Here is a 23,407-nt window from a genome sequence, read left to right as displayed (position 1 = left end):
GCGCATTTTCTGGGTAGAACCAAGCTTCCTCCCTCTGCGCTTCAGGTCAACTTCTGGCAATAGTGAATCAGAACCGTGATTTGACCGCGCCCGGACGACACAGAATACGAGGTGCCTTGCCAACAAGGCACATACTACGAAACCCGCAGCCTGATCGATTTAGCCGTCTCACTTCCTGGATGCTATAAAGCCACCATGGTGCACCATCATCTGCATGGTCGTCTTTCCTTCTCGGCCACAATCCTTTTACCTCTCACGCTTCCCACTCACCTGTCGGCACCATGGCAGTGTCTCACAAAATCTCCGATGCCGATTGGCAGAAACACAAGCCGACCATCTGTCGCCTGTATAAGGACGAAGACATGCCCATGACCGAATTGATAGAGGTGATGTCCACCGAGCATGGCTTCAAGGCAAGGTATTGACTTTCGTGACACGGCTCAGATTTCAGCTCACCTTCTTAATAGCAAGCCTCAATACATGAGGCGCTTCAAAGATTGGCACGTTCAGAAGAAACGGACAAGTGCCTTCTGGAAAGACCTCATCCTGGGCCTTAAACGCAAGAATCTCCTGGTTGACGATGTTGATGTCTTCTTGGATGGGGAGCTAATTCCAAACAAAAGACTGAAGAGGCAGCTTTCGAGAAATGACCCTCCCACGTTGATGCAAACGATCGTGAGGCCTCGAACTCCAGAAGGGATATTCATCCGCCCAAGGACGCAGATACCCCGATGTCTCCTCATCTCGCTGCCATGGCACGAGATATGTACTCGGCTCGAATTGGCCATGACAAGTTGGGCAAGGAAAGAAAGTCGTTCTCCGTCACCTATGCCATCCGCTGTCCTTGATATCAGCGATGATTTACTGGGATTGGGGTACAATGAAATCTGGCGAGAAGATATTCTCGGATTCACTAAGGAGACCGGAACGGATCAACCTTCGTTTCCTTATCCCGACTTTGCACATCATCGTCTTCAGATACAGAAGGCTTCCAGAGACAGTAACATCGTCAGTGCAGGGATTACCAACCTCCTGAATCTATCACCATGGTGGTCTAGCCGAGAGATTTTGGCATATATCATGGCTCACCTCGCAACATACATGCCCGAAAGATGGCCTGGGGAGACCGAAAACGTCGTCAATCAACTAATAGACCCCCAATCGACAATGAGGATGCAAATCTTCACATCATTCGCCGCACTTTTGCTCGCCAACAATATTCTGGCGCGGGACGAAGTTAAAGCCTTTGTCATAGCTCTCGACGAGATGGCTGATTCTAGTGCTTTTGAAATGCTCCGGTTGGGAGAGGACCCCAGCACTCGCGCCATCATATCCGAACTCCTGTTTGCAGCCGTGAGGTTGGACAAGTCGAACCTAGTGAAAAGTGCGGTGAAGAATGGGGCAAATGTGAATCAGTGGTCCACTGGCTTCGACTCGAGAACGTTGATTGTGGAGGCAGTTTTGTCGAGAAGCGTTCGCGCTATTGAGGTACTTGTTGATGCTGGCGTAGTTGTAACCTCAGAAAGAACACACGGTCGACTGGAACATTATCCCTCCTGTCCATCACGCGCAACTTCGGGTGACCGCACCGCTGCAGACCATTTACAATTTCCTGGGTACTACTGTCCTTGCGAGAGTGAGCGGGCACGACGAAGTTGTGCCATTACAGCTGCTGCCGCTTCACGAAGAACTGTCGAACTCATCCCTCTCCTCCTTAAGTCACATATAACAGCACCAGCTGGTCCAGTGATTGTGAGTGCCATCCGTTACGGTGCTAGGGTGAAACGGTCGAGATGCTTCTTCGGATTGGGGCGACGGTCAATGAATGTGACCTCTCATACTATCATGGTGAAGAGATTTCCAGGGCGTCGGTGACGCCTCTTTGCGCAGCGGTATGTTCTGACAATGCCGACATGGTCAAACTCCTCCTCAACTATGGTGCAGACCAAAATGGGCCAATAATGCGAAAACATGAGCGTCTCATGAAAACCTTGGGAGAGAGGGTTTACATGTCTCCCCTCCTGGTTGCTGCTCAGTATGGGACTTTGGACATGGTCAAACTACTGCTTGCGCATGATGCGGATCCAAACTGGTCGACCTTGGGCATTCTCGATGAAAGGACAAGGAAAAAAGTCATTCAAGAAATAGCAGCTGGGCCAGGGAATAGATTCGACGAGCATCCTCCATTTCATTTCCTCTTCCCAATACAGGCTGCAGCCAGCCTTGAGGATCCAGCCATCCTGGAATACCTCCTGGACAATGGGGCAACAGCGAACCCAGAATATGGCACGCCTCCTTTGTCGATTTCTGCATACTATGGGAGAGAGGCGACCGTCGACATGTTGATCGGGCGGGGAGGCATGGTCAACCTGGCCGACACGCAAGATTGCAGCATGTCTCCCCTTGAGGGAGCAGTGTCTTCAGGGAATGAAATCATAGTTCGGCGATTGATCTCTGCAGGAGCTGATCTGGATCGATGCTCATCCGGAAGAGAGGGAGGCACAGCGCTTCAACAGGCCGCAGAAAGAGGCTTCGGGGCCATATTCGACCTGTTACGAAAGGGCTGGTGCCAATCTCGACTGCTGCTCATATCATTCAATAGCTATTCTTCAAGGATTCGTCAGTCAACACAACTATGACCGGACACTGGAGTTGCTGAAAGCCGGCGTATCTCCAAACGGCAAGTCTAGGGATGGATCCTCGCCGTTGATAGCAGCCATTTGGAATCAAGACTTGATTCTCATGTCCCTTTTGCTTGAATGGGGCGCAGATGCTAATGACGCATCCTGCATACCCGACCCCTGGCAGAACGAAACGGAGTTACTTGATCGACAGATTTGCGGCTGTTTACCTCCCATCCACTGGGCAGCTGCTATGGGCAACTTGAGCGCTGTAACCATTCTGTGCAATGCTGGCGCCGACGTAAACAAGTCTGACTCAGATAAGGAATATTCTCAAGACACTAACGGCTTAACCGCCTTACAACTCGCGGTAGAAGCCAAACGCAGAGACACTGTCGAATTTCTTCTCGACCATGGAGCTCAGGTCAATGTTGGCGCCTGCAATCGTCACCCGTCATCGCCGATAATTGCTTCAATCGCAAATTTGGACCTTGAAATGACAAAAGTATTGCTTCAGCATGGAGCAGATCCATACTTGGAGGCCCAATGTGCGACCACAAAGAACTGGTCGTGGAGGAAATATCCTCGACTCGCTCTTGAGGAAGCATGTAGCCGGGGGGATACCCAGATGGCACGGCTTTTGGTATCATCTGGGGTCGATGTCAATGTTGGATATCCTCTATTCTTCACTCTTGATCCGCGGAGCATATGCGAGGGGATAAAGGAGGCCGAGCAGAGAGCCCAGATAATGGAGCTGCTGCTCGGCTGTCACATCGACGTCAATCGCCGACCCCCCGAGCAAAACACTCCTTTGCAGGCCGCACTCAGTTATGCCTACCACATTGATGCCGGACGCACCGTAGCACTGCGGTGTGCTCGCACACTCATTGAACTAGGTGCTGATATCAACGCTGCGCCATCAGGTGATCGGTTCGGGAGGACGGTGCTTCAACTTGCTACTCAGCTGCAGGATGTTGAGTTCGTTCAGTATTTGCTATCAGAGGGGGCAGCAGTCAACGCTCCAGCTGTGCCTAGGGCTGGAGTCACAGCTTTGCAAGCTGCTGCGATCCAAGGATCCTTGGGCATTGCACAAATTCTTCTGAAACATGGCGCTGAGATTGATGCCGATCCAAGCCCCGCAGAGGGCAGACGAGCAATCGACGGAGCAGCAGAAACGGGACGCATCGACATGGTGAAATTGCTGCTGGACAACTACGATGGACCTAGACCCATCTCCAAGGTGTGCCAGAGTGCAATGGAGTACGCAAAAGATAAGAACCAGTGGTATGTTATGGAATTGTTGGAGTCTTATACGCCGCCGCAGCGATGAAATCAAGTCGAGCTCGATGCTGTCGTGGGTGTTTGTTTTCCGATATTGTCATTTCGGATCGTCGACGCTGGGAGAGTCTGGGGGAGTTTAATCTGGCAACGAACGGTATATGATCCATTTGAGTGTAGAGGGTTCTGTCTCCCAACAATGCTTCTTTCTATCTTCTATTCATGCGTAAGGATTTGTCATGATCATAACCATCTCGTTGTTTTTGTCATTCATGCTCGCTCATCGTCATCATTTTCCGCGTGCCTCTGCACATTCATCCCCGTCCCGTCCACCTTTGACCTTTCCAGGCCAGTCCACCTCAGCTCAACCGAGCCCAGCATCTGCAACCTCAGCCCTGCCCGAACCAGACACATCATTTCCATCCGGTACTCTTTACCCGGGGCCCTTTACCCGTTACCCTCCCCCTCTCCCTCCCTCCATTCCTCTGCCTCCTCTCCTCTCCTTGCCTTGCCTTACCTTGTCCATCTTCACTCCCATACCCTCGCCCCCCGCGGCCACACGCGCTTGTACAGAGCGACGGCGACGGCGTCGAGCGGGCCGACGCGCCCGTCAAAGGTGGCCTTGAAGTAGCCGTGCGTGCCGAGCGGCTCCTTGATGAAACCCTGGCGTCCTCGGCGCGTGAAGAGCGGCAGCGCCGCGAACCACTGCACGTCGCCCCGGTCGAAGAACATGTACCGCACCGTCACGACCTTCTTGTGGATCTTGTACGGGTGGCCGGTCAGGATGAGTCGTTTGGCCACGACGCGCGAGGATGATGGCGGGAGCGTCGTCGCTGTGCCGATTAGGCGGAGCGAGGAAGGTGGTGATGACGGCGTAGAGGTAGGGGCTGAGGTTGAGGTAGAGGTTGTCGCGTTCGAGTCGATTAGCGCGGGTGCTGCTGTCGTGTCTCCGCTGTCCAATGGCTGGCAAGGTGCTCGTCGTTGGAATACCAGCACGGGCACCGACCCCCATGTCAGCGGTCCCGTAAAGGTCGCAATCGCCGTGCGGCCCGGGTGCAGGAACCGGTCGAACTTGTGCACGTCGTTGGGCGTCTGGCCCGCGGCCGAGAAGACCGGGTTGATGAGCAGTCGGCGGTGGCCGATCTGGACGACCAGCTCGTCCTTGGATTTGATGGGCTCTTCGAGGTCCGACCGCAGCGTCACGTTCAGGTTGATCACGGCGTGTTTGTGCTCGTGCCGAAGGAGCGAGAACATGGACGACGGGTGCGGGGCGCTCGACCGCAGCGACACCGGCACGTCGCGCAGCTCGATCTCGACTCTGGTGCCGGCGAGCACGGCGCCCGCGAGAGACTCCTTCATCACGCTGCTGTAGGCCTTCCTGTACTCGGGCACCTGGAGCAGCCGCTTGTACTCGGCGGGTTCGTAGGGTGCGTCCTCGGCGTGGTTCCACTCGCTGGTCCGCAGGCTCTTCAGTCCGCGGTATTTCGCCAGTCGCTCGCGCGCCAGCACGTCCGGGTGCAGCTCGATCTCGTCCGGGAACTCCAGGTCCTCTTCGGCTTCCTTCTTCCTGCGGCTGGCGCGGAACTCGGCGAGTTGGCGTGCTTCTTCCTCCGCTTCGAGCGGGGCGTCGTTGCCTTCCTCATCGTCATCGTTGTCGAGGTTCATTTCTGATTGCGGATATTCCGAGGGTGCTTTGCCTCCAGTCACACTGCCGCCGTCTTCGATGTTTAGAGAGTCTTGCTCGGCGTCCATCGCTACGTCGCCGTCGCGGTCTCCGTCCTCGCTCATCATATCCGATTCCGAGTCTGACACGTCGTCCAGAAACCAGGCTGCTTGGTAGTTGGAGGTCCCTGGGGGGAGCTTCTTGGGTCGGGGAGGGATGTGAGAGTTGTCGTCGGAAAAGTAGTGATGGTCGTCAAGGAGGACCCCTTTATGCTCCGTGGCTGCCACGGTGCTCGCCGCATCCTGCATCTCGGCTTCTTCGGGTGCCAGCTCTGCCAGGTCGTCTTGGTCCGCGGTGGGTTTCCACTCCTTGATGGGCTCATCTGCGTCCATCTCCTCCGCTTTCCTCTTTTGTCCCGAGCGAGGCACCTGTCGGATCGAGGAAATCTGGAAATCTCCCCAGCCGGGGACATGGACCAGGCGATCCGGATTCAGGGCTTTCCCGCGGATCGTCCCCAACAGCGTCACGTTGGTGGTCGCGGCTGTTTCGTCTACTTGGGGACCCCAATTGGCCTGCTCAACCAACATCCAACTCCTGTCGTCCCGCCAGCGAATTCCTCGTGTCGACGCTGTGCAGATCCGCCGCACCAGGTTCGAGCAGTCTGATTTGCTGTCCAGGCTGGACAATTTGTCCAGGGCGGGAAAGTACCGGCCCAAAGCGATGTTCAACTCCGTCAGATGTCGCATCCTCTTGGGCGCTGGGACTTTCTGATCCAGATTGTGCACGACGGCTGTCACATTCGTGATGCCCTGACCTTCGAGCGATCTCAGAAACAGATCCTCCTCTTCGCCGTATTTCTGCTCCGCGTCGAGGACGAAAATCACCCAGTCTGCAAGCTTGCAAATCTCCAGAGCGTTGAAAAGGTCGAATTTAGCAGGTAGATAGAGAAGATTTCGCCGGAACCGGTCCACTCGGACGGGCACGGTTCCAGAGGAGACACTTGAGTCCGAAACATCAACACTTTCATTCAGTGTTTTAATTGCCGAGTATGGGTCGACGTCATTCGACAGCGGCACCACTGCAATATGTTTTGCTGCCCCATCGACACCTTGGAATATGAGTTCTTCCCCCTCCTTCTTGTCCCTGTGGTGCATGCGCAGTTGCTTGGCTTGGTTGCGTCTGGCCAATTTCGACATGACTTGCTGGTGAGGGGTCTTTCTCTGGCCTCTCTCGGACCGTTGACTTTCGACCTTGCCTGCAATAGAAATCAACAAGAATATCGTGTCAGAAAGAGTCGGCTTCCCTCACCTTTTGCCTGGTCCTTCAAGGCGCTCTTGGAGGCGAACCGCGACTTGAAGGGTTTATGGTCGACCTTTGTCGTGCTCCGGTGGTGATGGACAGAAGTGGTGGTGGTGGCGTGTGCCATTGTGGCACTGTTTCCTGTGCCTCCTGCCTTGAATCTATAAGGCAATGACATGCCACGTTCCTATTCCAGAACCGGGGTTGTTTCACACCTTGGTCGGGCAGCACAAATGTCGATTTCCAGAAATTTATTTCATTTTCGCAGTTGTGTGGGGAAATGTGATGGGATGTTTCTCCACTTTTTCCTGGTTACGTAATATCGACCCCCTCGATGGCACTAGGCCTGATTGGGCACACGAGGCTGGAGCGCTCTGTTGCAGAGTTGAAACAGATAGCATGCGTTCATAATCATACCCATGCAGTAGATATTTTGTTTTGAGAATACATTGCTTACTCGAACACGCTCCAGGGGATATAGAATTTTATTTAACCCTGGCAGGGGCAACCCTAATCGACGAGTCAGAGCCTCTAAGCATCGATAGGCTCTGACGATAGCGATGACCTGCTTTTTGGTATTCATCCAGTATAGTACTCTGCTTTAGAGAAACATCAATGATCGAAAATGATGCGCTCTTGTCAGAAAAGTGTTCACAAACAGATTCCAGAGATGCCAGAGCTCGTTATCGTTACACAAGAGCACAGGCGAGGAAAGTGGTCCAACGCACAGCCAGCCCCTCTCTGTCAAACTGCACTTTCATCTAGAGATGTGAGAGGGATGAGGCTGCGAGGGTAATTTTTCCCAAACAAAGAACTTCGGAGGCTGTTGTAGGAGCATACTTGGTCAGTTGAAACAGTTTAGATTCGCATGGTATTGATTGGTCTGCCGTAGCGGACGTACAGTGGAGTATAAATGCCAGAATGTGAGGGAAAGAAGTAAGAGGAAGCCTTGTCAACTAATGCACATATGGGTAAGTAGTTACCATATCAAGCACAGGCCAGAAGCAAGAGCATAACAGTTGGTGAAGCGCCTACTTCACCGTCTAGTGGCCGCAACTGGTGACCTCAGTCCTTCAGTCCTTCCTGACCCAACAGCCACCTCATCGCTTCCATCATCTTCGGCCCTAGTCGTGGTCGAGAGTACTCTGTCGCATGGATAGTCCAAGCAGCATGACCCAAATCAGGAAATGCATCGCACCGTGTCGGCACCCCAGCTTCCCTCAACGCCCTTTCGTATATCAAGCCGTCGTCCCTCAGGACATCCAGTCCGCCTACATGTACGTATGTCGGAGGCAGTCCCGCGTGAGGAGTCTTGCTGTTGAAAGGTGAAAAAAGAGGGGATCGGGTGTCTGGGTCGAGTGTGCGGATGATATGCCGGATCGTGTCTCGGTTCAGGGATGGGTTGTTCATGTTGTCTTCCATCGAGGTCCATTCCCTTTTGTATTTGTCCGGAACGATCTCCTTGACGAGCAAAAGAGGAATGGACACGAATGCCCCGGTGAGCGGTGGCGCGAGTCCTCGATCCCGTGCCAACTGGTTGCAAACAGCGGCCATGGTCCCTCCGGCTGAAACTCCGCCGACTACAAAACCCCGGGTAGGGTTGGCACCAAACTCGCCCGCGTGCTGGGACAACCACACCAGCGTATCCCAAGCATCTTGCATCGGAGTCGGAAACGGATGCTCGGGCGCAAGTCGGTACGTCGCAGAAATAACCACGGCGTTGAATTCGAGCGCAAAATCTCGCGCCGGACGAGTCATGTAATCGACGCTGCCGTTGGAGAATCCTCCGCCATGAAAGAGGACAATCAACGGATGACCAGCGTTGCCGCAGTCCGCTGGAGAAGAAGGCACGGTCTCAATGGCCACTCCCGGGGTGGATGCTTGTGACTGCGTTGCTAACGATTTAGGTCGCACAACTTTCAACTCTCCCCTATGACCATCAGGAAGAGGCACAGAAGCATAGAACTCCTCGAGGTTGCTGTGAACAGGACCAAGGGTTGCCACGAGTTGCCGTTCCGCCACACGCCGTGCGAGACGGATGTGCTGGAGACTTTGGGGCGCAGGCCGTCGTCTGTGGAACATTGTGAGCCCCAGCGTCCTGTCCTGTTCTATTGAACATTCACGGGAGGCTAAATGCTCAAAAGCTATTTACCATCAACGGAGTTGGAGTTGAACCGCTGTTTAAATGAATAATGGCACCTTTTGAAGCAGTATGGAGTGTGAGAGCCCCTTTATCACCTTCCAATCACACGTCCCTCCATTTTCCACAGCAATCTCGACTCTCGAGAGATACTGCCAATTTGGGACAATAGCCCCCTGTCTCCCTTGCCCAAAACATGAAAAGCACCATAGTGGTCATGACGATCACTTACAGTATGTGCGAACCGTAGAAGAGATCTTTGGCGGTGTTGATGGTACCAGTACCTCTAATACTATTAGTCTATATTTATTATGTACACATCTATTACTGTCTGTCTGTACAAAGTGGGTCTTATCCCACTGGACCAAAATCATTACACAAGTGCTTGCGAGGGGGACTCATGAAGAGGCGCCGTCATTGCTTGCTAAGCGCTCGACCTCTTCTTTGACGCTCTTCAACATCTTCTCGACAAGGTCGTCGTCCACGATCCCCTTTTGCCATGTAACTCCTAGCACCAAACATCCATCAGCCCCCGTGACGACGGACACTTGGATCGCACTCGCCGTCACACCGGCGCTCTGCGTGAAGACCATCCTCCCCATTTCCACTCCTTCGACGTCCCCTGAAGGCGGCTGCTTCTTGAACAGGCCCAGGTTAGACACCTCGAAGCTCGAGTCCCGGTCCTTACCGACCTTGGAGAGAAATAGTTCCTCTTGGTAGTCCTGCACGAACCGGAGCATGCCGACGTCTGTATTGTGGCCCTTCAAGCTCAAGACGCGTTCAATGTTCTGGCGGGATCGCCGGGCTTCGGGCCATGGTAACAGATCATGTGCTCCCTTGTCCGAGTCTCCGTGTTGAGTAGTGGAGAAGTGGTCTCGAGTGTATGTGTCGGACATGCCTTGGACCCAAACCCCCATGCTGTCCTCCGTGATCCCAGCGTCCGCAGGGAGAAATCCGCGGACAGAAAGCGCGCCACTACATGCCACCTTGGTGAACTTTTCGGGCAGATGGGCAAATAGCGCCCCAGCGACCAAAGTCTGGAGTGCTCCGGAAATGGTGGTGCCGTTCTTACGACAAATGTTCTTGAGCGCCGTTGTGCTCGAGGCCGAGAGGGCGAGATGACGAGCACCTGTACGTCCCAATGGTGTGATGCACTTCGAACCTGTCCAGAGACCTGGGTCGCGGCTGGGGGACCAGATCTTGTGCTTGAAGAGTACGGTCAGGATGTGCCAGGTTGAGATAGGTAGTGGGTGGGCGGATTCAAGACTAGGCAGTAACGGCGTTGAGGGCGATGTGATGACCGACGTTGAGGGAGGGTCAATTTCGAGGTTCGAGAGGACCTGGCACAAGGCACTATGAAAGGTCCTGTGAAATGCTATTCCTGAAATGCCATCGCCGAGGGCATGGTGGTAGAAGAAAGATGCAGTGAACTCAGAGGGCCGAGCAGAGCTTGTCAGGACGAATAGTCTCCAAAAAGGGTTTGGCGCCTCGTAGGGGACGCTATGCTGGGTACCCAGAAGCTCGTCTAGTTCACCATCTCGCTCATCACCAGCATCCGGGTCGTAATCTAGGTGTCGTGTTTGGAAGAACACACATTTGTCGAGATTGATTTCGGGTAGCCGAATGAAGTATGGATCCTGGGTATTCTCGTCCACCGGGATGGCTGAGAGAATCGGATGTCGAGTGATAACATCTCCTAAAGCCTTGTAGACACAAACCTTCAACTGATCGGAGCGGCTGTTTGGGAGCTTGTATGAGACTGTGACTGCTGGCCCCAGATAGAACTTCAGGTCATGGCGAGCTGTCGAGTAACGTTCCAGCCTGCCTGCAAAAATCGTGTCAGTCTCGACAGCTATGATATTTCAGAGGGAATATAATCAGCATACCGACCGCGCGCAACTTCTCAAAACCCTCCATCTCGAAGGACCCCTTGTATCCAAGTTAGATGATAGCCGTATGATCTCGTTAACGTTCAATTCCTGACTTTCGACCAAACCAATTGACTGCTGCCTGATACATAAAGTGCGGCTTGGCCGGCTATCACCGCACCGCCACATTAATTTCGACACTCATATTGGCGCATAACAAGTGTGGATTGCTGAAAAACCCAATCAGTTTGAAAGCGAGAAAAAGGGGATTAGGCAAGGCTGAGTCCACTTTATAGAGTTGGCGAGGCTGGTCGGAATAAATGTTGATCCGAATCCCGACGAATCCTCAGCTGCGCATTCAGGGGGGTACCGATTATGTTTGAAAGGCTGTACCACATGCCAACTCTTTCCCTGCGGCACCTATTTGCCCAGCGATGGCGCTCTAGCACAATCCAAACCGAGTTCGCTCTGTCAAAACCGTGAACTCGAGAGCATATCGAAATGGCACGGGAACGCGACGGGCTCCTGTCCGAGAAACACTACGATGAAGATGCCGCGATTGTCCCCTCCGATTCAGGATCCGATACTGAGCTAGACTTCGAAAGCGCAGGCCGTGTCAGGGAGGGCGACAGAGATATCCTCAAAGAGACTGAAGAGCATGAGGAACTGTTGCACAAACCGTCGAAGCTCGAGTCAGCACGCGCGACGTTTGGGTTCCGGGATGGAACGTATGATGAGGGAAGCAATGCAGCCAAAGTTCGGAGGCACAGACGCAGGAAGGCGAGGAAAAGCGGAGCGAGAGCTACAGACAAAATGTTTGAGATGGAAAGCGGCTTCAAAGACACCAGTTCCCAGTCCTCTACCGACACCGAGTTTGAGGGCACAAAATGGGACAGACATGCTCCTCAAAAATCCCACCGGGGACGCCTGACGATGATATACCTGGCCATTGTCGCACTATTCGTCGCCTTGCTCTTTGGCGCCTATAAGGCTTCTACGAAGAAACACGCTCTGACGCCCACAGTTCACCGATTGACCAGGTACCATAACGGGACTCACGTTTTCCGACCGACCACAATACTCATCTCTCTCGATGGCTTCCGCGCTGACTTTCTGAACCGCAACATTACTCCAGCACTCAATGCCTTTATCGCGAGCGGTGTGTCGCCTAAATACATGCTCCCATCGTTTCCCTCCGTTACCTTTCCCAACCATTTCACCCTGGTGACTGGCTTGTACCCAGAAAGTCACGGCATAGTCAGCAACCAGTTTTGGGATCCCGCGTTTGAAGAAGAGTTTTGGTACACCAACGTCAAAGTCTCGATGCAGCCCAAGTGGTGGACGGCCGAGCCACTGTGGGTTACAGCCGAGCATCAGGGTGTCCGCTCTGCGATTCACATGTGGCCTGGTTCTGAAGCGCATATACCTGACGTGGAGCCGACATACTTGGACAAGTACAACGGGAGTGAATCCTTGTCTCGTAAAGTCGATAGGGTTTTGCAGTGGCTCGATCTGCCTGGTGATGATGACGAAGCCCCCACTGACCAAACGCACTTACGACCACAATTTATCGCCGCGTATGTTCCCGATGTTGATGCCGATGGACATCTCTACGGGCCAAACAGCACAGAGATCAGAGCCACCATTGCGGATGTCGACAGCATGCTGACTTTGCTCGTCGAAGGTCTCCTGACACGCAACCTGACCGAGATTGTCAACATTGTCATCGTCTCCGACCACGGTATGGCCACCACGTCCACAAACCGCCTAATCCAACTGGATGACCTCATGGACATGTCCTTAGTCGACCACATTGACGGGTGGCCTCTTCGTGGCTTGCGCCTGAAGAATCCAGACCGCGACGTCCCCGTGCTCTACGAACAGCTCTCTCAAGAAGCCGCTAAATCAGGCAATTTCGAAGTCTACACTCTTGAAACCATGCCAGAGCGTTATCACTTTAGCCAGAACGATCGCATCGCACCATTGTGGATCGTTCCCAAGACCGGCTGGGCTGTCGTGGAGAAATCCGATTTCGACATTGCCGATGCGCTGAGCACGGGCAGAGAATATACGCCGAAAGGACTGCATGGCTACGATCACGAGCATCCGCTCATGCGAGCTATCTTTGTGGCCAGGGGGCCTGCATTTCCGCACGCACCCAACAGTCGAGTACCTGTTTTCCAGAACATCGAGGTCTACAATATCATGTGTGATTCGTTGGGCATCGTCCCACAACCAAACAATGGGACGTTGAGACTTCCCTTGAAGACCGAAGGCTTGCATTCTGAGGATGACAGGCCGGGCTCGGAAGTGGTGGCAGATCCCGTCGATGAGAACAAGGATCAAGAGGGAGACACCCCAGACACAATCGTGGATCCCGACGATGAGGAAGAGCATCAGGAGGAAGCAACTCCCGACGACGATCCAGATTCTCCAGTCGAAGCACCTCCCGATCCTGAAAAGCCAGACGCAGACACACCCGACGAAGATCAGGAAGAAAAGAAAGGGAGTTGGTGGAAGTTCCTCCACGAAGAGCTCGAAAAGGCGAAACAGTGGGCCAAAGAGTTTGTGGAATCGATCAAAGGCAACAAGAAAGGGGAGGGCGATCCACCAGTGTGAACGCAGTGGGGGTACAAGTGAGCGTTACAGTCCCATATGAGAGCCTCATCGCCCCATCCTCTTGATCTAAGGTTACCCTCATCTTACCGACCTATTCTGTGCGGAAGTGGAGGATCTCTGCTTTAAGGACGGCATGGGAGGCAAACATGAGCATTGCCTATACCGCGCGTAGGGCAGTCCTTTGCACACACCAGTCAGCCACCCTGTGCGAACAGCCTCCATTGATGGACCGTAAAAGGATCAACGGTCAGACCAAAGCACGCGTCATACAGTTTGAGTACGGACTCTTACTCTGTGATGGCGGAGCAGAATGGCAGCCTGACTTTCTGGCACATAACCTCAACCGACGAGAGGGACGGAAATTTCATCAGCTTTCCGAAGAGCAACTGCCTGACTGTTACAATCTAGAACCATCACGAGTGATGCGTTGTATTGCATTACAGAACGAGGCGACACGAGCACCTCCCCACGAGGGTCATGAAAATCCAGCATCCGATGTTTCGCGCCCGAAACCCAACTCGACGCGCCAGAGATGCTATTACCACTTTCGCTACCATACCATACCCATCTCATGACATGCGTCACTGTTCATCCATAGCCGCGCTCCATGGGCACGCTCGTTACTGGTTTGATATGGAACAGGCAATTCCCCCTCACCAGGACGGACACCAGAGGAACACAAGAGACAAGAACGAAGTCGTCGTTGATTACTTGAATTAGTTTGGTCTAGCAAGCATGGCGTGTTATATACCCAATGGAGTTTTCATGGAATTATATTGTGAAGTTACATTTCTTTCCGTTTGTTGGATTGATCGGAATACCCATAGACTATAGTTATGGAATGATCAATCAACGTGTATGAAAATGGAATCTTTATCAGCAGGATTTTAAAAAGGGCGGGGCCATCTCTACTTACACTTGTAGTGTATTCTATCCTACATGTACCTTTCCTTTTTTGTTGCCATTAATTGGATAATGGCTGGCATACGGACATTCTCCTGACTCCGACCCAAGTCCTTCTTGAAGCGTAATTCATAGTATTGAGTGGATGTGGCGATGGAGTCGTTCCAAAGACTGATCCAAAAACATTTTTGTTAGACGAAGACACAGCAGAAACCAAGTACTGACAACAACAGCCAGGCATCAACTACCATCACTGGATTCCGGGCCATCCAGCTCTGTCGAACTTTGTCTTGCTTCATACAAAAGTGTTGCCCACCCTCCGTATCCGGCCCTTCCATTCCTTGCTGGTCTTCTTGTCCTCTTTCTCCAGCCTCACCTTCTTTTTCCTCTCATACACCGCCCTCACCGTTTCCCTCACCTTTTCCTCGCCTTCGGCAAAGTTCCTCTTGGCGAGCTCCACCACGCTGTCGACCTGTTCGGGCGTGTAGATGAAATTCCAGGTGCTCATAAAATCGGACTTGTCCGGGTCGATGTTCGGGACATCCGGGTGTGGAAGCAGAGGAAAGTAAATCACGGCAATACCGGCATTCGGGTCCATCAAGTGGAACGAGGCCGAGTCTTCGTTGTCGCTGGCGTCCCAGTTGAGACTCTTGGAGGGCGGTGGTTCTTCATCGCTGGATCGCTCAGCCTTGCTGCCCACCCAGACGGTGCAGGGCCCAAGTACGCTCGCCGTGTCCGGAGCTGAGCCGGTTGTCGGACTCTCTGTAGTGTTGTCCTTATCTGCAGCTTTATTCTCACGATCTTCCTCCCTCGCCGCAGCGAGCTTTGTGGCCGCTTCTTGTGGAGTGGTCGCCTGCGCTTCTTCCAGTGCTTTGACATTCTCTTGAGGTTTAGACGATGCCCTCGGCCATCCTGCACCCACAGGCCACCCTTTGATGCCGCGCTGTTTGGCGTACCCATCAACCACAGACAGCCAATTCTCCTTCTGAATATCCGCTGACGCATCAAATGCAATCAAGACGTCAACGTCCCGGCCAGGTCGGAGGAGCGGGTAGATTGGCAGGTTATTGCTCATTCCAGCGTCCATCAGCTGGAGATGGTCATTCTTGAAGACCGAGTCTGGACACGTCGACGGGAGCTGGCCTTCCATGCCATACACAAAATTGGGAATCGTAGCTGGGTCAATTGGGTGGATCTTGATGAGATCTTCATTCTTCTCTTCCACCAGTTGATTGACACCGTCGAATCCAACCATACCGATCAAAGCAGGCTTGATCTCTTTGTAGTAATGCGCCAATGTGGCGCAAAAGGCCGACCCCCAGATCCCAAGGAGCAGACTTTGTCGGATCTCTGGCAGGGCAACACCGCTGTCAAGCAGCAGGTTCCGACCATTTTTGAAAGGCCGACCTAAGCTCCAAGTAGGTATACCAGCACCGAACTCTTCGCACCACACCTCCCACGGGTGCATTTCTATCCATTGAAACCATGCCTCCTTCCTGGCCTTCTCCTTTATCTTCTGTTTGAGAGCGAGGTTATCCTTAGATAGCTCCTCCTCCTCTTCGTCCACAGGTATTTCATGACGGACGGCGGTATATATGGGCATGGGGAGTTGACCGTTCTCAATGTATAACCGTTGATTTGACAGTTTGAGGTCTTGATCATTAACATCAAGTTCGCCGTGAGGGACCAGAAGCCGAGCAGCAAGCAAAAGACTGTAGACATCCACAAGGCCAAAGGTAGCCCCGGGATCACCTTTGATCTTCTCGACGAAACCGCTGAGGATAAACTTGTTGGTCGGGGCACTCGTGACCAGCTTCAATGCTGCCGGAGGGAATGCAATATGGGTCCCAATCCGTGACTTTATGTGCTTGAGGAGCTGCCTGTGGTCTTGCTTACCCAGGGTGGAGTAGAATAGTGTCTGCAACCAACAGCTGCCGCTGACTCCTGCGGTGTAAGTCACACAATCAAAAAGACCCGCCTCTTGAGCAGATAGGTAGCTGCTTGTACCAGCGACCATGGCTCGTAGACCACCGCCACTGCCACAAATCGCAATAGTAGGCACGTCATCTGGGTGAATCTCCTTCTCATCGAGACCGAGATATTTTGCCAACGCTTTGACAACGACTTGCTTCCTCTTGCGTCGGAACTCCAACTCATCACTGCCAAGGGTGTCACCAACGCGAACGGTGGCATTCCACTCGATTTCCGGATTGATGTATGGATCGTGTGCCTCCTGCCAGATCTGATCTGCCAGCGTTCCTGGCTGCATGGACAGCTCGGATTGAAGCTTTTGAAATCCATCAGGAAGGATCTTGGCCCATTTTGGCACAACCAAATCCGTGATCTTGTCGCCGACGGTACTCCAGTCTATCCGCGCAATGCCTTCTCTTACATTGTGGAAGTTTCTCGAGAAGGAGGCCCAGGCATTCTCGTCGTCGCTCTCGAAGGCGGGGAGGTACTTGTCGGGATCGTTTGTTCTGTCGACGATGGTCGCGTCATCTCTTTTGGTAGCGTGATTCGGATCTTCGGCATGAGCATAATGACTCTGCACACGTCGAGCATAGGCTATGAGAGAGGCATCTTGAGTAGTATGTATTCCCGAGGGGCTGTCGAGCCTAACGGGCTTGGTCCTGCGCGCTGAGCTTTGAACACCAGCGCAGGCGAGAGCGGCGAGGGCAGTATATTGGAGGGAGCTTGAATTGAAGAGCAGCCTTGCAGCGCTCATAGTCACAAGAGCGCCGCCAAAAGAACGAATCAGCAGATGTCAAATTCCATACTGTAGAAGGAAGAGATCAAGCTTTAGGATCGACCGAGAGCCTCAGGTGCTATTTTGTGCCTCTCGTGTTCGTGATGCGCAAAGTGGGCAGCGGGTTTGTTGGGACAATCTGGTCACAATGACGTCGGGGAAGGGGCTGGAATCCGATTCCGGCCGAGGCTGGCGTCGAGGCACGTGGCGCCACAGGTTCCTGAACTAAACCCAATTGGGACACCAGCCAAATCATCTCCCAAGCCGCCTACGCCGCCCAGTCTGTCTCCGTCGAATCCGTCTCACAATTCTATTCTCAGCTCACCCATCATTATCAATTTGGCATAGTTGACATAGAGCAGCTCAAGACCCTCTTCTTCAGAGCGTGCTCCATTGCGGAATATCACCTTAGCGCAATCGACCAAGTCCCCGCAAAATGCGAAGCTGTGCACCACAGACTGACACCCGTTGACGCTGTTTCAGACCAGACTGCATGGCCACAGGCGCCCGTCGGAGAATTTGAGTGGTGTACCTTTGTGTCTGAGACACTCAAAATGGTGGCACCCAGGAATGCCGCCTTCGCCGAAGAGAGCGCCGAGGTTGAAGTGCTGTTGGCTTCTTTGGGGAAGACGAAAGACATCACCAAGCGGATAGCGGCCAGTCTGGCACGGCTCGATGTTAGCGGTAAGATCGTCAAAGATGCCATCGGGCCGATCTACAGCAACACGCAGCAACTTCAGATCACGAGTCGGAACATCGACAAGATCAATGAAGCCATAGAAAAGCTCAAGCAGCCGCTGGACTCGAGGGGCCGAGAAGAAGCTATCATCAGAGCAGGGCCCAAAGTTTCAGGACTGCCACAATATCTCAGCGCCTTGAAGCGTATTGACAAAGCTCTCACCGATCTAGGCTCCACAAACATGAGAGCCAATCAACAAGCTGTGTCCGACTTCCATAGCCTCCTCTCCACGGGAGTTAACCAGTTGAACGACATGTATCGGCAAATGTTGCAGGAAGATTCGCAACCCGTCGAGCCCCTGCATCATATCACGAAACAAATTCCATTCCCTACATACTCTCAAGACAAAACCCAGTCTCTCAGCCAGATGGCAATGGCAATGGCATCCGCCGGAGCACATTCGGCCAGGCTGGGCCAGCGCGACGAAGACGCGGCAGTTTCGATCTACGTCGAGGTGAGGGGAGACTACCTCCAAAACAGCCTTCAAAACCTAGCCACAGCCTCTATTATGACCTCCAAACGACAAGGAAACGACTCAGGTGTTTACCGGGAAGGCTCGAGTGGCGTTGGGGCGTACGCGAATGGTATCGAAGGCATGTTTGTCGCAGAAGCAGAGAACACATCCCGGATATTCCGTAACGATCCTGGTCGCGTCTTCACGATGACTTGCGGCAAGGCATTAGGGACGTTTACGCGTACTCTGTCGGAGCTGAATAATGTGATCAAGCCACGGATCTTGAGCGACTGCTTCCTCGCCTACGAGATATTGGATCTCTTCACTCCGCTTGGCTATCGACTCGAATCGCGGACGGGCCAACTGCGATCCCAATTTGCAGATGCGCTTCGACCGATTCGTGAGACTGCTCGTTCATCGTTCAGCGAAATACTGAACCAAACGAAGAAACAAGCCGAATCAGTTTCGACCCTACCACCAGACGGTAGCACTATCCCGCTGGTCTCACAAACGGCCTCCCGTCTCCAGAACCTTGCTGTGTTCGAGCGACCCTTACTTGCCCTCCTCTCCTCTATCGGCGACGGAAACTGGAAGACCGCGGCAGGAATGGCGTCGCAATCGACGCTGAACCTTGAATTGACTCCGTCAACTGAAAACCCAACGTTATTGTCACACTACCTCATTGACATTGTCGACGCTCTTCTTTCAACGCTCAATGCACGCTCACAGGTTCTCCACCCTAAGAAACCCCTCCAAGGAATATTCCAACTCAATAGCGTTGCTGTACTTACCCGGGCGGTCCAATCCTCACCAGACCTTGCCCGTTATCTGGGGATCTCCCCGCACAGCGCCAAACTCGATGCCTACCGCAAAGCCGGCTCCTCGTTATACCTGACGGCGTGGCGTGATCCTGCCAACCACCTGTTTGACCAAATCCAAACCTCGTCCGGTTCGCGGCCTTTGTCAGGCCAGGCCATCGACTCCACGTCTATCATCAAATCCTTGTCGTCCAAGGACAAGGATAAGATCAAGGAAAAATTTAAGCTCTTCAACACCAGTTTCGACGAGTTGATCACCAGACACAAGAGTCTGCGGATGGAAGCCGAGGTCAGGTCGCAGCTGGCCCGGGAGATTCAAGGCATGATCGAGCCGCTTTACACGCGGTTCTGGGACCGGTATCACGAGGTGGACAAGGGGAAGGGCAAGGTGGTCAAGTACGACAAGGGCACCTTGAGTCAGATGTTGGCTAGCCTTTAGGTGGATAGCAGGAGCAAGAGCGTTGGCAATAACAATAGCACGCAAGAGCAACTAATGGGTTTTGTGTTTATGGCTGTGGTTGGGGTTGTGATTGTGATTGTCTTTGGTACCACAAGGGAAACACCAGGATTTTGACTCTGCCTTGATGGATGCGATTTATTGGATTGAGAAGAGCCGTTAAATGACTTGAAAATCTCCGCGCCTTCTTCTGGGTGGATGTTTAGTTACAAAGCGCGAAATCGCGTCTCAGGCGACGTATCTAGGAACCCCATTCGTTTTCGTCCTGAGGCATGAGAGATCGTTGGGAAAGGACCTGCATGCCTCGTATGGGGTTTTATTTGCTTTGCTTGTTTAGCACTGTCTCCGTCTCTGTCTCCATCTTTGTTTTGTCGCCGGCGAAGCGGGTCGAGTCATCGTTACTTGGTCGTGTATACATGGGCAATAGGTTAGGTGCCTAGGTACCTAGATACCCACCGTAGGTCGGTGGATGGGTGGAACATTTATTTTATTTACAAGGACACACACATGCATAAGGTGAGCGAGCGAGTGATCGTGGAATTGGAAAGGACAAGGACAACAACAAGGACAAGGACAAGGACAAGATCGGTGATTCGTTGATTGTATGATACCTATCACCTGTTACCTGCTACTTAATGGGTAGTGGATAGTCAGGTAGGAAGGTACCTTAGATACCCAGGGTACCCCTGCGCCGTCGACGAGATATGCTCGTTCCTCAGTGATGGGTTCCCTCAAGTCGCCTAACACCGCCTGTTTGAGAAAAATCGCTTGCAAGACCCGTGACTAGAGAGACCTGGGAGTCCATACCATATGCGCCGTGGTTTTTCCCTATTAATTGCAATGCTGCCCTCATTTTGCACGCATGTTGTAATGTTCATCCCTCAGCACAGCATACAGTAGCACAGCTCAGCCATGTCCAGGAATATCCAGCACCGTCCAGCACCGTCCGATAGGATCTGATTCAATCCAGCCCGTTGCACTCCGATGCAGTCCAGCCCATGTCAAATCAGCCAATCCCATCCTTCTTTCAGGAGCACAGACACTGACCTCGATGCCACGAGTTCGGTCCGGCCCTCCAGACAGCAGATCCAGCCTCCGCGCCTGTGCTGGTGTGGTTCCGTGCATAATGTTCGTATTGATCACGCTCATCGCCGGGCGCGCTCAGATACTCTGTCATTTTTTGGTAGACGGATAAACAAGAGAGAGGAGAAGCAGAACACAAGGTATGGTTCTGGTGCAGAGAGCTAGAGATCCCTCTATCTGTGTTTTTCTTTTGCCTTTTTGGTAGTGTTTTCTGACTTGTTCTGTGTGCATGTCTCTCTGTGTTGTTTCATGGCATCTTGTTGATCTTCTCCCTGTCGTACCGTGTCATATCGAATCGTGTCGAGCCGAGTCGAGACGTGGTCGTCATTTTCCACGTTTACTTGCTCTTTTGACGGTTCTGACGTTTGGTGAGATCCTCAGGGATTGCGGAACGTCTCGATCACCGCCTTTTCTTCCCTCTCCCTATCCGGGTTGAGAATGAAGCGCACAGTGCCCTCACGCCCTCTCTCGCCGACACGCTGCTTTATCCCCATAGCCACTCCAGAGCCGGGACCAGATCCAGGGCCTGGATTGACAGCGGCACCAGGGGCGGTGTTAGAACTCGCAGCACTGCTTCGGCGCGGGCTCGTCACGTCTCGTGGACTCACGTTCTTGCTCGACGAGGCCGACTTGGAGCCGTTCATATTCCCCGTTCCGTTCACGTTGTGGTGGCCGTAACCGCCTTTCGCGTATTCAGCTGCGGTCGACCCATCGTCGGCTCCCACCCATGCCGTGAAGCGTGGGATCTCCTTCTCCTCGGACTCCATGTTCAGCGGGATGCGCACTTCGAGGAACGTGTCGACAGGGAACATCGGCCCAACGACAGTCGAGTTACGGTGGTGGGTGTAGAGTTCGAGGAGGTCTAGAAGCGTTTCTACGGAGAAGACTCACGGTAAGTCTGGAATCGCCAGAGGCCTTCGTTTTGGGCAAGCCTTTGTGAGAACTGTATCGAGGAACACTTACCCATCACCATCCCTCTCTCAATCTTCCACTCATCGTAGTCCCTTCCCGTCCAAATGGCGCCGTTTTCTTCGCCCAGTAGCCTTCCCGCAAGCTCAAGACAAGCGAACGCCATTGTTGCCGTCGTCTGTTTCAGCGGTGCCCAGGTTCTGTAGAGATCCAGGGAGATCGAATACGCGGTCTTGACGACGGGTGAGCCTTTCGTGAAGTCGTAGCCTTTGGCGAACTTGATGAGGAGCTCCTGTGGGTGCCGATTGCGAAAGTCGAACCCCGAGGCTTCGAGCATGAGTCGTTCAAGGCCGATGATTGTGCGCGAATGGTGCTCAAAGACCTAAATGCGGCAGACGCTTGGGTGAGCAGCAAATCCAACAAGGTGCTTTGACCGGTGGATCGTAGAAATTGGTTCTTACCTGATCATCCGGTGACAACTGCTCTGTTCTAGGAACCTTCAAGTTATGCGCCGCGCACAGAATGTCTCGGGATTTCTTGAGTGTGTCCTCGATCTTGCAGGCGGTGAAAAGTGCCGCTGCTGATGCGTCCTAATTACGGCATCGATGTCAGCAACTCAAAGGACTGAGTGAGAGCGCAATATTCCACGCTTCACAAGATCGGTGCAGGCATTACCACAAAACTGTACTCTCCGTCGGAATGCTGTAGCCGGAACTTGTGATAGTACACAATGGCTGTGTTGAACGTTCTGACTGGTCTATATACAGATATATCACATCAGTCATGTATCACCTCACAGAGTCGATTGTGACTTGTGCGTTACGAGAAGGAAAATGTGAGGACAAGGTCAGGTGAGAATGACAAAGATTAAAGGACAACTCACAACTTCAAGGCTCGCCTCACATTATCGATCCACTGCACTCCAGCCAGCCTTAGATTGTCCTCTCTGGCCTGGCTGACGCCGTTCTCCTTAAGACACTTTTGGATCTCCTGTTCAAAGACGTATGATTTTGCGACCTGGACGTGGTTCGGCAATGGACCGGTACGCTTGGGCGGACCTCCCCCAGCTGCAGGCATGTTGGATGAATTTGTCGATGTGACCCCCTCACCACTGGAAGGGGGAGGAGGACCAGCAGCTCCATTCATTGGGTTGAAATAGCTATGGTAGTGGGAAGAACTTTGACCACCTTCGCACACTGGGCGCCGATGTCCCCTGGGCGGCACAACGGAGACGGTAACGTCGTCGGGATTAAAGTCCTCTGGTCTCGATGGCAATGGAATGTGGATCTGGACAAGGGTGTAATTACCATCGTCATCTGAACTGGAACTGGCCAGGCTTGTGCTGGAACGTGGTGATTTGAGACTCGAAAGTGACGACCAGGAACTTTGTGGCGATTCGGGAGTGGCGGCCGTTGATTCGTCAGCCTCGTCAGTCACGTGTGGAGGCACGTAGGCACGTGATGCCATGGCTGGGATCGTGGTTTAGGAGTGGACAAGGTCAATCTAGGACAAGGAGTGGAAGATAGAAAGATGTGTTTGAGTTGAGAGTCGGGATTTGCGTGTGAGAAAGAAGTCAAGACACTGCGCAGAGGTCGGAGAATTGAAATGCGCAGGCACTTATAATCCTCCCTGTCGCGCACTATTCTAGACAAGGCTGTGTATGAATATTTGTTACTCGACGTCCAATTTCTATTCATTACTGTCCTAAGGTAACAAGATTTCATAATAACTGAGCACATGAAAACCGCCTAGTTTTGATCCCTGCCGTCTGCCGGTAGACAAGCCCCATTCTTCCGCACGAACGCTCACA

General features: G+C 53.0%; 8 protein-coding genes across 8 annotated transcripts; 3 read left to right on the top strand and 5 right to left on the bottom strand.

Moving 5' to 3' along the window:
• Positions 1 to 281: 281 nt before the first annotated feature.
• Positions 282 to 3,951, top strand: Z517_12210 (uncharacterized protein; the record flags this gene model as incomplete). The annotated part of the gene is made up of 4 exons (XM_013422624.1): positions 282 to 418; positions 468 to 1,488; positions 1,779 to 2,438; positions 2,461 to 3,951. 4 exons carry the CDS (start codon positions 282 to 284, stop codon positions 3,949 to 3,951), a joined length of 3,309 nt encoding a protein of 1,102 aa, XP_013278078.1.
• Positions 3,952 to 4,427: 476 nt separating this feature from the next.
• Positions 4,428 to 6,988, bottom strand: Z517_12209 (uncharacterized protein; the record flags this gene model as incomplete). Its single annotated transcript, XM_013422623.1, has 2 exons — positions 4,428 to 6,817; positions 6,871 to 6,988. The coding sequence occupies 2 exons, from the start codon at positions 6,986 to 6,988 to the stop codon at positions 4,428 to 4,430; spliced, it is 2,508 nt and encodes an 835-aa protein (XP_013278077.1).
• A 938-nt stretch (positions 6,989 to 7,926) lies between these two features.
• On the bottom strand, positions 7,927 to 8,943 carry Z517_12208 (uncharacterized protein; the record flags this gene model as incomplete). The annotated part of the gene is made up of 1 exon (XM_013422622.1): positions 7,927 to 8,943. One exon carries the CDS (start codon positions 8,941 to 8,943, stop codon positions 7,927 to 7,929), a length of 1,017 nt encoding a protein of 338 aa, XP_013278076.1.
• Positions 8,944 to 9,399: 456 nt separating this feature from the next.
• On the bottom strand, positions 9,400 to 10,918 carry Z517_12207 (uncharacterized protein; the record flags this gene model as incomplete). The annotated part of the gene is made up of 2 exons (XM_013422621.1): positions 9,400 to 10,826; positions 10,888 to 10,918. The coding sequence occupies 2 exons, from the start codon at positions 10,916 to 10,918 to the stop codon at positions 9,400 to 9,402; spliced, it is 1,458 nt and encodes a 485-aa protein (XP_013278075.1).
• A 452-nt stretch (positions 10,919 to 11,370) lies between these two features.
• Positions 11,371 to 13,488, top strand: Z517_12206 (uncharacterized protein; the record flags this gene model as incomplete). The annotated part of the gene is made up of 1 exon (XM_013422620.1): positions 11,371 to 13,488. One exon carries the CDS (start codon positions 11,371 to 11,373, stop codon positions 13,486 to 13,488), a length of 2,118 nt encoding a protein of 705 aa, XP_013278074.1.
• A 1,198-nt stretch (positions 13,489 to 14,686) lies between these two features.
• Positions 14,687 to 17,116, bottom strand: Z517_12205 (uncharacterized protein; the record flags this gene model as incomplete). The annotated part of the gene is made up of 1 exon (XM_013422619.1): positions 14,687 to 17,116. The coding sequence occupies one exon, from the start codon at positions 17,114 to 17,116 to the stop codon at positions 14,687 to 14,689; it is 2,430 nt and encodes an 809-aa protein (XP_013278073.1).
• Positions 17,117 to 17,691: 575 nt separating this feature from the next.
• Z517_12204 (uncharacterized protein) lies at positions 17,692 to 19,587 on the top strand (the record flags this gene model as incomplete). The annotated part of the gene is made up of 1 exon (XM_013422618.1): positions 17,692 to 19,587. One exon carries the CDS (start codon positions 17,692 to 17,694, stop codon positions 19,585 to 19,587), a length of 1,896 nt encoding a protein of 631 aa, XP_013278072.1.
• A 1,478-nt stretch (positions 19,588 to 21,065) lies between these two features.
• Positions 21,066 to 23,064, bottom strand: Z517_12203 (uncharacterized protein; the record flags this gene model as incomplete). Its single annotated transcript, XM_013422617.1, has 5 exons — positions 21,066 to 21,562; positions 21,652 to 21,979; positions 22,059 to 22,187; positions 22,273 to 22,354; positions 22,481 to 23,064. 5 exons carry the CDS (start codon positions 23,062 to 23,064, stop codon positions 21,066 to 21,068), a joined length of 1,620 nt encoding a protein of 539 aa, XP_013278071.1.
• Between the last annotated feature and the right edge of the window lie 343 nt (positions 23,065 to 23,407).

The sequence above is a fragment of the Fonsecaea pedrosoi genome, assembly GCF_000835455.1.
Source record: "Fonsecaea pedrosoi CBS 271.37 unplaced genomic scaffold supercont1.9, whole genome shotgun sequence".
NCBI lineage: Eukaryota > Fungi > Ascomycota > Eurotiomycetes > Chaetothyriales > Herpotrichiellaceae > Fonsecaea > Fonsecaea pedrosoi.
The sequence above is the reverse complement of the archived record's forward strand: the minus strand, read 5'-3'. Positions and strand labels throughout refer to the sequence as shown.